At 38.5% G+C, this 13,681-nt stretch overlaps 1 protein-coding gene across 1 annotated transcript in view; it reads right to left on the bottom strand.

Moving 5' to 3' along the window:
- Nucleotides 1–13,681, bottom strand: part of kis (chromodomain helicase DNA binding protein kismet) — a 1,089,809-nt gene that overhangs the window by 870,385 nt on the left and 205,743 nt on the right. The window contains 2 exon segments of the mRNA XM_090383876.1: nucleotides 10,608–10,728; nucleotides 10,864–10,958. Of these exon segments, the coding sequence (XP_090240002.1) occupies nucleotides 10,608–10,728; nucleotides 10,864–10,958 (216 nt within the window).

The raw sequence follows: 13,681 nt of genomic DNA, 5'->3' as shown, positions 1-13,681 counted from the left end.
GGTATAAATCTTGTGCAACCACTTCATGGGTTTCATCTGCAACTAAAGCATTTGTATTATAGGCATTTGCATCACTATTTCTTAACAAGTACAGCGCATGGATTTCGTGATAATTTCTAGGTAAAGTAACACTTTTTTCCATATAACGCCGGTAAAAATGTTTTTAACGTCAGAAGTGTCAAACAGGTATCCAAAAGTGCTAATTCCAGAGTTAACAGATGATTTCAAATACCTATTGCTGATTAACAACAATGATCTGAAGTTGCATTCTTAACCTTGTTAGAAGGAAAGAGTGGTGTGAGTAATTCCATCAGGGTAATAATGTCAGTACTTTTTGATTAAGTCTAGGCTAAGAAAAAGCTCTCAATGGCAAAAACTCCTTTACCAAGCTTGATTACTTTTCCAGGGAAACATGTCTACAGATTTCACATGCACAATATACTTCTCTCTCTCTTTTTTCTTTCCTTTTTTTTTTTTTTTTTTTTAGTAGCCATTCATAACTACTTAATCATCCCTTTATACAGAGCAAGTGCATTAACAGACACCTCTTCAAAAACGGACTTATAACCCGACGCATGTCAAATGGACCCCCAAGCAGTGGAAGTCAGTTATTTTCTTGGATGAGAGGAAATTCAACCTGCATGGCTCTGATGGGAGACAAACGATTTGCCGCAGACGTGGAGAAGAATACCATCTAAACTGTATGGTGTCTACAGTGAAATTTCCTACCAGCTAAATAACATGCGGATGCATTTTGTATCACGAAGTAGGTCACCTGCAGTTTATAAAACGTTCCATAAATGCCGATGGATACCTGGCTATACTGGAAGGCAAATTGTTGCCAACCATTACAGACTATTTCAACCTGCCAAGTAAATGCATCTTTCGGAATGACTCTGCTCCTTGTCATAGAGTGAAAAGTGTAAGTAGGCACTTCTGTAATTACTTTAGCTTCATTTCTGCATTAGTGGTTCGACAGTAATGTGTTCACATTCGTTACAGATGAAAAAAGAGTTGGAAGACTGGTCCATTACAACTCTTAGCTAGCCAGGAAACAGCCTGGATCTGAATCCTACAAAGAACTGTTGGCATCGTGTGGAATCTGCAGTTGTCAGAAAGAAACCAAACACCCTTCTTGAACTTCAGGAAGCCATAATTCGTGTTTGAAACAACGAACTATCAGTTGATTATCTTCAAAAATTGATCTTGTCAATGCCTCGATGGTGTGCTGCTGTCATCAGGGCCAGAGGCAGTTCAACTAAATATTAGTTTGTACCTGGTGAACTTCTCATTTTGTTTTTCATTTAAAATGATAAACTGAAGCAAATTGAGGGCTTCTGATAACATTTCAGCCATAGTTGTCATGTTTACCAAATCCGTTGTATAAAGGTTGCAAATGCTCATTTTGGAATATTTTTAGACAGCACCTGTCAAATATTACTTAGCTTTGCCTTAACTATTAAGAAATATCTTTTGTTTATATTCCTATTTGTGATGCTAGTCATTAATGTAATATAACATCTAGAAAAAAGGTTAGAAATGTGAAATTCCTAGGTGGTGCACTTTCTTTGAACGTGTGTGTGTGTGTGTGTGTGTGTGTGTGTGTGTGTGTGTGTGTGTGTGTGTGTGTGTGTGTGTGTGTGCGCGCGCGCGCTGCGTGCGCACTCCATATTCACACACAAAAGAAAATTACAGAAATCAACTAACTGATTACATAAAATCTCAAAATATAATTTAAAAAACCTTTCAGAGGCTACATCATGAATTTTATCAGCAGTTTTGTCATAATCCAACATAAGGTCATCTGAACCTAAACTAGAACAAGATGAGCCAATGTCTGAACATGACAGAAGACTCTCACTCTTTCGACATAATTTATCAGATTCTCCTCGCTTTACAAAAATATTAGCTGCCTGTAATGCAGAAGTTCTGTTACAGACTGCTCAGGAAAGGTACTGAAGATGCATGAAGTTTAGCATTTTCAAATGAAAATGGCTTTTCATTCCAGTCCAGGCTGGGCTCGCTATTTCATCAATTAAAAATTCTCTATTTTCCAGTTCAGATACTGGACTAATTATCCCTTGTTCCATCAGGCTTTCTGATTTATCTTCTGATGAGTCTGGACTAGAATTTTGTCACTGTGTCATATCTTTATGGAATACATAGGAAGAATTTGTACCCGCACTATGAGGTATAAGCTTGCTTTCTTGAATATAGAAATAGAGTGCAGGGGAATAGAGTGGGCCAGTAAATCAGAATGTCTTATAATGGGGGATTTAACTGGGAGTAGAGTGGAGGAGAAATTGTTGAAGATAAACACAAGAAAGGCACCCGGGGTGAATGGGATCTATCCAGTTATATTAAAGGAGGCAGCAAAGGAAGTAAGCAAACCCTTAGCCATAATTATAAGAGCTTCCTTGGACTCAGGGGAGGTACCCATAGACTGGAGATGTGCAAATGTGACCCCAATTCACAAAGGAGGATCAAAGGCTGACACAAGTAATTATAGACCTGTGAGCTTAACTTCTGTTCCAGGAAAATTAATGGAGGCACTGGATAAAGAAACACTGCAGAATCATTTAGACAAGACTTCAGTTATAGTTCGGACATAGCATGGTTTTGTTAAGGGCAAGTCTTGCCTGACCAATTTGATTGGATACTATGATGCAGTCACAAAAGAACTGGATGCAGGGAATAGCTTTGATATTATATACTTGGATCTTAGAAAGGCTTTTGATACTGTTGCACATGGAAGACTGCTACACAAATTGGAGCAGTGTGACACTGGAGGCAAATTGCTGCTATGGATAAAGGGGTGGTTGAGGGGGAGAAGACAGAGAGTGGTAATCAATGGACACTGCTCATCATGGACTAATGTTATTAGTGGATCCCTCAGGGCTCAGTGTTGGGTCCATTATTGTTTTCTGTATTTATAAATGATATTGATGATGGTATATCAAGCTTAATGTCCAAGTTTGCACAAAGGTTGGCAGGGTTTTCAAGGACACTACTGACACTATGCTGCTGCAACAGGATCTGGAAAGGTTGAGCAGATGGGCTGAGAGGTGGCAAATGAAGTTTAACATTGACAAATGAAAAGTACTACACATGGTAAACAGCAACCCAAGAGCAACGTATCAACTCTGTGGTACTACACCGACAGTGGTAGAGAATGAAAGGGACTTGGGGTTGGTTGTGCAGGCAGATATGAAGTTCTCTGAGCAGTGCAGACGTAGCTCATGGAGTAGCTGCAAGAGTAGCTCATGGAGTATTGTCAATGATATACAGGAATTTTTCCAGCATGGATAAGGAGGTGATTATTCCCTTGTATAAGGCAATGGTCAGGCCACACCTAGAGTATTGTATACAGCTCTGGAGACCTAATTTCAAGAAGGATGTAGAGCTGCTGGAACGAGTACAGAGAAGGGCAACAAGATTAGCGAATGGAACAAAGGGGTGCTCTTACGAAGAAAGGCTTAAGTTTTGCAAATTACAATGTCTGGAGACTAGGCACCAGCGAGGTGATCTGAGAGCGGTGTATAAAGCCTTGAATGGTTTGAGCATGCTCAATGCTGATAGGATTCTTCCTCTAGCTCAGAATAATCACCTGAGAGGGCATAAATTCAAATTGAGGAAAGACAGATGTAGGATAGACGTGCAGAAATTTGCCTTTAGCCAGCGGGTGGTTGGTTGGTGGAACAGACTTCCATCCCTTGTCGTGGAGGTTGATAGCCTAAATAAGTTTAAGGCTCAGCTGGACAGGTATTTTTGAACAAACAGAGGGGTGAAGTGAAAGTGGGTTTTTTTTTTGGCTGATGCTGCATAAGCTTGCTTTCTTGCATCAAATGCCTCTACTAATGCTAATGTGGGTTGGTCACTCGCACACTAGCAAGACTTTTGTGGATTTATTGGATGACTGTTTTCTACATCAACATGTTCGAGAGGCAACCAGAGGCAGTAATACTCTTGATCTGATTATCAGCAGTGATTATTCATGCATTAAGAATTTGCAGATAAAGGAATCACTGGGTGACAATGATCACAATGTGATGTGGAAATTACTCACAGATGTAACTACCATCAAGGCTAAATAGAAGGGCTTTTGCTTTCAGAAAGGTGACTACATACAGAAGACTCAAAGTTTTTTAATTCTATACAGTGGGATCAACAGAAGATATCACCAACGATGAATTCTAAAAGGAAGTCTTCATAGGCTTAATTTTGGAGGCTACTAGGCTTTTCATTCCAACCAAGAAATACTGTTCAAGGTTTATGCCTAAATGGATGTCAGATGAATTGATGAGGCTCATGGCAGAGAAGAAGAATGTATGGGATGCATATAAAATATCAGGTGACACAGAAGTCTATGACAGGTATAAACCAGTCTGTAATCAAGTCACAAAGGAGGTTAGGCAGGTGAAGGCAAATTATTACAAATCTTTGGCAAACGATGCAAAGAAAAACAGCAAAGAAGTTCTTTTCTTATGTAAACTCTAGAAGGAAAGGGATGAATCAGATTGGACCACTTAACATAGATGGGTTGACTATTGAGGATCATGCTCAGGTAGCTGATAAACTGAATGAGTATTTTACATCTACATTCACACATGAGGAGTTATTCAATGAGGAGAGCACCAGAGGTTTATCAAACACTAACAGAGAGCTAAGTGATTTTTGTAATAAATCAGAGCAGAGTGGAGGAGAAATTGCTGAAGTTAAACATGAGGAAGATACCTGGGAGTGGATGGGATCTATCCAGTTATATTAAAGGAAGCAGCAAAGGAAGTAAGCAAATCCTCAGCCATAATTTTGAGAGCATCCGAGGACTCAGGGGAGATGCCCATTTAATGCAAGTGTGCAAATGCACAAAAGGGAAAAGGTGACACAAGTAACTACAGACCTGTTGGTTTAACTTTTGTTTCAGGGAAAATAATGGAATCACTGGTTAAAGAAGCACTGCAGAATCATCTAGACAAGACAGCATGGGTTTGTTAAAGGGAGGTCTTGTCTGACCAGTTTGATTGGATACTATGATGTGGTCACAAAGGAACTGAAGCCAAAAATAATTTAGATATCATATACTTGGATTTCAGGAAAACGTTCGATACTGTTGAACCTGGAAGACTGCTGTACGAATTGGAGAGGTATGGCATTAAGGGTATGTTGCTACAATAGATAAAGGGATGGTTGAGTGGGAGACAACAGAGAGTGGTAATCAGTAGACACTGCTTTTCGTGGACAAATGTTATTAGTGGAGTTCCCCAGGGTTCGGTGGTGGGCCCATTGTTGTTTTGTATATTTATCAATGATATTGATGAAGGTATATCAGGTTTGATGTCCAAGTTTGCAGATGATACAAAGGTTGGCAGGGATGTTAATGACAATAACGACAGTATGCTACTGCAACAGGATCTAGAAAAGTTAGGCTGATGGGCTCAGAAGTTGCAACTGAAGTTTAACATTGACAAATGCAAAGTACCGCATATTGGTGGCAATAACTGAAGAGAAACATACTTTGTGATGGACATAAAGGAACTGGATGAAAAGAATAATTTTAATATCATATATTTGGATCTTAGAGAGGCTTTTGATAATGTTGCACATGGAAGACTGCTGCACAAATTGGAGCAGTGTGACATTGGAGTGTGGAATTGCTGCTATGGATAAAGGGATGGCTTTTGTTTGTTTGTTATTTGGTTTTTAGGAGCATTAGCAAATAAGGCCATATTGCTCCGGGAATATGCGGTGGTCATTCCCTTGACCTTTCCGCATCCTCCGTATTTGGTGGTGACGGGCTTGAACCCTGGTCTAATCAAGAAGCGTGTGCTACACACTGCTGCTCCTTTCCACCTGGCTACGGAGGCACCAGGGTTGAGTGGGAGAAGACGGAGTGGTAATTAAGTAAAATTGCTCTTCGTGGACTAATGTTATTAGTGGAGTCCCATATGGTTCAGTGTTGGGTCCATTGTTGTTTTCTGTATTCATTAATGATATTGTTCATGATATATCAGACTTAATGTCCAAGGTTGCAGATGATACAACGGTCAGCAGAGTTGTTAATGACACTAATGACAATACGCTGCTGCAACAGGATCTAGAAAAGTTGAGCATATGGGCTGAGAGATGGCAACTGAAGTTTAACATTGACAAATGTTAAGTACTGCACATGGGAAGCAGTAATGCCAGAGTAACGTATCAATTGTGTGGCTACACTGACAGTGGTAGAGAGTGACAATGAACTGGGGGTAATTGTGCAGCAGATATGAATTTTCTGAGCAGTGCAGATGGTCTGCAACAGTAGATCATGGTATCTTGTCAATTAATATACAGGAATTTTTTTAGCGGGGATACGGAGGTGATTATCCCCTTGTATAAAGCAATGGTCAGGCCACAGCATCAGTACTGTATGCAGGTCTGGAGGCCTCATTTTAAGAAGGATGTGAAGCTGTTGGAATAAGTGCAGAGAAGGGCAAACAAGATTAGTGAATGGAACAAAGGGTTGCTCTTATGAAGAAAGGCTTAAGTTTTGCAAATTACAGTGTCCGGATACTAGGCACCTGTGAGGTGATCTGATTGAGGTGTATAAAGGCTTGAATGGTTTGAGAATGCTCAATGTTGATAGGATTCTTCCTCTTGCTCAGAATAATCACCTGAGAGGGCATAAATTCAAACTGAGGAAAGACAGTTGTAGGATAGATGTGCAGAAGTTTGCCATTAGCCAGCGGGTGGTTGAATGCTGGAACAAACTTCCATCTGTCTAGGGTTGAATTTGAAAATGTCTGCAATTCTGCCCACACACGATAGGAGGGAGTATATGATGAGAGCCCTGTCAATCAATTCGGCCCTGGAAAGATTGTGCAAAGCTCAAAGGGTAGAATTTTTTTCAGCCTGGTTTGTACTTGTTAACAGGAGAGACCGCTTCTACAGGGATGGGATACAGTTAAATAGAAAGGGTGCAAGAATTTTTGCTGATACTATCGAGGCAGTGTTAGGCAGGTCAGAAAACTGCTAGATTGGGGGTTACAGGGACTAATAGATTAACAGTAGCCACTGGAAGAGGTGAAAGTGATTCTTGCACTGCTTCTATTGGAATGAGCAGCAGCCTGGAAAATAGGATACAGGATATTTCAGAGACTGCTGGGAGTCATTGGGGTACAAGTAAACACATGGGTTGTGTCAGGGTAGCTAAGAAAAAGAACAGGTGCATGTATACTTGCGTGTACACCAATGCTAGGAGTTTGGTAAATAAATTTGATGAATTTGAGGTATTGCTCAAAGCATCAAAGGCGGATATTGTTGGGATATCAGAGAAATGGTGTACCACAGATATAAGGAATGCAGAACTGGAATTTGGGGAGTACAACGTCTACAGAAAGGATAGACAGGATACTAAGGGAGGAGGGTTTATGCTATTAGTAAAGAAACACATAAAATGCAAGGAAGTGAAGCCAGTCGACATCGCTGGACAGTGCAGTGTCAAGTTAGTTTGGTGTGACATAAGCATTGGGAGATCAAAATTGAGAGTAGGAGTGTGCTATAGGCCTAATGACTCTGATGAGTATAATAAGAAACTGTACAGGGAGATAGAGTGGGCTAGTAAATCAGAGAGTCTTATAATGGGAGATTTTAATTTCCCAGATATTGACTGGAATGTGTGGGTTGGTCACTCACACACTAGCAAGGCTTTTGTGGATGTATTGGATGATTATTTTCTAAATCAGCATGTTCGGGAGGCAACTAGAGGCAACTACATGAACCACTACGTGGCAGTGATCACAGTGTGCTGAAGTGGGATTTACTCAAGGAGGTAACTACCATCAGGGGTAAAGGGAAGGGTTATTGCTTTCGTAAAAGCGACTACGATGGTCTGAGACAGTATTTAAATTCTATACAGTGGGACCAACTGATGATGTTACCAACAGCAAACTCAAATAGGAATCATTCAATGAACTTATCTTGAAAGCTACTAGGCTTTACATACCAACTAAGAAATAGTGTTAAAGGTTCAGGCCTAAATGGATGTCAGAAGAACTAATGATACATATGGCAGAGAAGAAAAATGCATGAGATACATATAAATTAACATGTGACACAGAACCCTATGATAGATATAAGCTTTTCTGTAACCAAGTTACAAAGGAATTTAGGCAGGCAAAGGCAGATTACGAGAAATCTTTGGCAAGGGATGCAAAGAAAAACAGCAAAGAGTTCTTTACTTATGTAAACTCTAGAAGGAAGGGGATGAATCAGATTGGTCCACTTTATATCGATGGTTCAACTGTTCATGATCCTACTCAGGTAGCTAAGAAACTAAATCAATATTTTGCATCTATATTCACACGTGAGGGATTATTCAAGAAGGGGAAATGCCATAGATGAAGTAAACACTGGCAGTGAGCTAGATGATCTTGTAATAATTGAGAGTAAAGTGGAGGAGAAATTGTTGAAGATAAATACAAGAAAGGCACCTGGGGTGGATAGGATCTATCCAGTTATATTAAAGGAGGGAGCAAACCAAGTAAGCAATTTATTAGCCATAATTATGAGAGCTTCCTTGGACTCAGGGGAGGTACCCACAGACTGGAGATGTGCAAATGTAACCTCATTTCACAAAGGAGGATCAAAGGCTGACACAAGTAATTACAGACCTGTGAGTTTAACTTCTGTTCAGGAAAATTAATGGAAGCACTGCACGATCATCTTGACAAGAATTCAGTTATAGCTCAGACACAGCATGGTTTTGTTAAGGGAAGGTCTTGCCTGACCAATTTGATTGGATACTATGATGTAGTCACAAAAGAATTGGATGCAGGGAATAACTTTGATATTATATATTTGGATCTTAGAAAGGCTTTTGATAGTGTTGCACATGGAAGACTGCTGCACAAATTGGAGCCGTGTGGCACTGGTGGCAAATTGTTGCTATAGATAAAGGGATGGTTGAGTGGCAGAAGACAGAGTGGTAATTAATGGACACTGCTCATCGTGGACTAATGTTATTAGTGGAATCCCTCAGGGTTCAGTGTTGGGTCCATTGTTGTTTTCTGTATTTATAAATAATATTGATGATGGTATATCAAGCTTAATGTTCAAGTTTGCAGACGATACAAAGGTTGGCAGGGTTGTTAAGGACGCTACTGAAGCTATGCTGGTGCAACAGGATCTGGAAAGGTTGAGCAGATGGGCTGAGAGGTAGCAAATGAAGTTTAACATTGACAAATGAAAAGTACTACATATGGAAAACAGCAACCCCAGAGCAACTTATCAACTCTGTGGTACTACACCGACAGTGGTAGAGAATGAAAAGGACCGGGGGGGGGGGGTAATTGTGCAGGCAGATATGAAGTTCTCTGAGCAGTGCAGATGGGCTGCAAGAGTAGCTCATGGTGTCGTATCAATGATATACAGGAATTATTCTAGCAGGGATAGGGAGGTGATTATTCCCTTGTATAAGGCAATGGTCAGGCCGCACCTTGAGTACTGTATACAGGTCTGGAGGCCTCATTTCAAGAAGGATGTAGAGCTGCTGGAACGAGTACTAGTGAACGGAACGAAGGGTTGCTCTTAAGAAGAAAGGCTTAAGTTTTGCAAATTACAGTGTCTGGAGACTAGGCACCAGCGAGGTGATCTGATAGAGGTGTACAAAGCCTTGAATGGTTTGAGCATGCTCAATGTTGATGGGATACTGCCTCTTGCTTAGAATAATCACCTGAGAGGGCATAAATTCAAATTGAGGAAAGAGAGATATGTGAGATAAATGTGTGGAAATTTGCCTTTAGCCAGCAGGTAGTTGGTTGGTTGGTGGAACAGACTTCCATCCCTTGTTGTGGAAGTTGATAGCCTAAATAAATTTAAGGCTCAGCCGGACAGGTATTTCGAACGAACAGAGGGGTGAAGTGGATGGGGTTTTTTTTTTTTTTGGCTGATGCTGCATAAGCTTGCTTTCTTTCATCATATGCGTCTACTAATGCTAATGCTGTCGTAGAAGTTGATAGCTTAATCAGATTCAAGGCAGAACTAGACAAACATATAAAGCAAGTGGATGAAATTAGAAAGGGGTGCGTTTTTTTTTTTTTTTTTTGACTGATGCTATATAAGCTTGCTTTCTTGCATCATGTGCCCTTGCTAATGTTAAAAAAATTCTAATACATAATTTTTTTGCTTGTTTTTCACATATATTTTGCATATTTAAATTTCAAATCAGCCACACAGCCAATAGCTAGTCACAGGCTGTTGTTTTTGTTTTAGTTAAATTACCATCAAATAATGCAGATAAAGCCCACAAAATAAAACAAGATTCATAAGACTGCTTTTCTGGAAACAATAAAAATAACAGCAATGACCACAATGCTTTCATCCAAGATGAAAGGCTATAATTTCTAGACATACATTCCTTCCCAATAAAAAATATCACCAACCAAACCAAAATAACTTATCAATTGGGACATGCACGATGAATAATGAACTAACAAATAATTATTCACGGTGTAATTAATCTTGCTGTTCTGTTAATTCGAAACAAAACTGAAATGTAACAAGATAATTCTAATTGCTCAACCACAAAGGGTGAACACATCAACAGCAATATTTGAATAGCTAATACTTACAAAATCAAAAAAATTACTAATTGTATCTCGTTTCTGCTTAAACCTTTTTATTTTCTGGGCTACACGTCTATCTCCTTTTTCAAGCTCATCAAGTGACCTCCACTCACAATGAATATATGATCTGAAAAACAAACAATAAGAAAAAATATAAGTAATCTGCTCCAGCTGTATATGCTGCACATATTCGGTTCAAGTAATGATCCTAATCGCATCAGAAATTTATTCAAATATAAAAGTAGTTATTCTATTTACTTACAAATTTTTATACTTCACAAAAAATTCTTCAACTTCAATGGTTTCAAAGGAAGTAGGGATGTTTTCAGCATCGCTGTCTTGAGTAGCAATTTCTGGCTAAAGATACAGTCATGTATTAATATTCAAAATAAATGTTCTAAATAGGTAATCATTTAAAATTATAATAATAGTACTGCAATGAAAATGCACAAAAATGAACTATCATTATTTTCTTTTTTAAAGAAATCCACTTGTAATAACTTGTAATAAATGCCAAAAAATTTCATTATTTCCAAGAGAAATTTTTCAGAATACTTTCTCATTTTTCCAAACAATATATTTGTTTACTCCTAAAAACAACATCATAATTAAAATCATTGAAATGTTTGGAATGGCAGTATATACATATTATGAATTTGTATATACAAATTATCAATTTGCACATGTATTTATTATGTAAAACATATTACACAATACAGTGTTCACTTTGTGCCAAATAAGTTACAGAATTTTGCCTTTGCTTAGTCATTTTTCTAAATTACCCTGGTGTGGTTGAAGAAAAAGCATAATCTGGTGAACTCACATAGAATTTTCTGTAACCCACTAGATAACTGCATTAAAACATAAAACATTTTGTTTTACCAGATTCATTCAGGGAGTTCCTTGTTATCTTCTTTACTTTCTATCTTGATAAGTTTGGATAATACACAATCACAACTGCCAGATTACATTGACATGGTACCCTTACAATGTTGGTTTGAAAATCATTGATAAAAGAATTATTACATTTAGAGGATAAAATTTCAAACCACCAACTACAAAATTATCACTAGATCCAATGATCCAGACAGTAGTATCAATATTGGCAAAATGATGCAGGGAAGCAAGCTTATGAAGCACCAACCAAGAAAGAAAGAAAGAAAGAAAATATACATTTTAAAATATAAACTAAATAAGAAGTAATCAATGTAATCTTTCCGTCTTCCATTTACCTTTTGTTGGGAGTTTATTCCAAAGGACTAAAAGAAAAATTTCACCCACCCAGTATACAATTATCCCCACTCAAATTTATGCCTCCTTGTTTATGTCATATGAATAATAAAAATTCTTGTAGCATTTAGTTTCCTCAAACACCTTAATCAGGACACCCTGCAGATTCTTATTTTCCAAAACTGAAGAGTATCTCTCTCTCTCCCCTTCCCCCCCCAAACACATCTGCACATTGTTCTTAAATTGTGGTCTTCAAGCATGTATGCAATATTCAACAAGTGGCATGAAAACTGCTTTAATATAGGGGAGTATCATAACATGTGTGACCGACCCACTTCAGGATCTAAAAAGAAAAAATAAATTAAAAAAAAAAAACTCACGTAAACAGAGATCTGATTTTACTTTGTTTCAAAGTTACAGCCATTTTTGTGTTCCAGCAATTCTTTCCTCAAACTGAGTTAGCATAGCTGGCTCCATTCAACTATTTCCAAACAATGTTCGATATCTCATATAGGACTTTGCCGATAGTTATGTAAACAAGATCCCATGGTGTTCTTTGAGTGATATCAGTTAGTGTTTCTGACAATGGAACTACATTTGGAACTAAAATGGAACTACTTGTTATTAACATTTTGATATTATGCATTTTCTGAGATAATGGAGGCTTATTCAAATCGAGAGATGTCAGTTATGCACCTCATGTTTCCTTATATCCAATTCTTTACTGACAATCTTATAGTAACTAATTACTGACAACCTGAAAGTAGCTGAAAGTAGCTGACAGTAGCTAATCGTAGCATGGCTTGTTACGATCCTTAACAAACACACAATATTTCTTGTGAATTGGCCCTGATGGTTCCTCCCCAACTCCACGATGTAAGAATTAAGATGCATTAAAAACTCGGTCAAGTCCAGATAGTGGGTGTCATTATGTAATTTGTGTCGTGTATGTTGACCTGTTGTTCAGCTGGCTGCTTGGTCAACAGCCCATGAAGCACCATGGTCCCACAGTTTCCTGTCCAGCATCATAAGGAGGTGAGCCAGGCAGTTGGGTATGAAAGTTCCCTGCCTGGGGCAAATACTAGGTATTGCCTGAGCTTGACAAGGTGGCACACCCCCCAAAACACACACACACACACACACACACACACACACACACACACACACACACACACACACACACACACACAGAGGTGACCCCCACGTAACGCTGATACTTCGTCCCCGAAAAACAGAGCTAAGGGAGTGCCGTATTCCCGTAATGTAACGTATGCATTTGAGTTGCAGTCTATGCCATACCATATTTCCTAATCAATAATAAACAGTAGCAAAAAGACGCACAACTGTTGGTCAAAATATTTAATATTAAAACTTTGTACATATGAAATATTCTCCATTACGTACATATATAATTATATGGTATAAAATCATGAATTTATTAATGATTAATTTATCAAAATTAAACTTAAAATTATGAATTTATTAATCCGATGGCCCTGGGATGTCGAGTTTTCATAACTTTGGTCGATTTTGGGTTGTGCTTTGGCCGTCTTCCTAGTAAACTAAAAGCGGTTTTACTTTACAATCCCAGCAGAGTTACCATCCAACAATAAAGTCAACCTCCTCTTTGCCGCTTTGAAGCCTGGCATGTTTTTTTCTTCTTCTTTCAATATGAAACTTCTTTTAGGCATTTGTTTCCAAAAAAGTCCTGTTTCATCTATGCTAAAAACTTGTTGAGAAGTTTTATTACCACTCTTCAATAACTTTTAGAAGTTCTTCTTTGAAAGTTTCGGCTCCTTCTTGATCTGCACTTGTGGCTTCTTCCTGGATTTTAAACCTATCTTACCAGC

This window comes from Mastigoproctus giganteus, chromosome 10 (genome assembly GCF_048544385.1).
Source record: "Mastigoproctus giganteus isolate SK-2022 chromosome 10, ASM4854438v1, whole genome shotgun sequence".
Taxonomy (NCBI): domain Eukaryota; kingdom Metazoa; phylum Arthropoda; class Arachnida; order Uropygi; family Thelyphonidae; genus Mastigoproctus; species Mastigoproctus giganteus.
The sequence above is the reverse complement of the archived record's forward strand: the minus strand, read 5'-3'. Positions and strand labels throughout refer to the sequence as shown.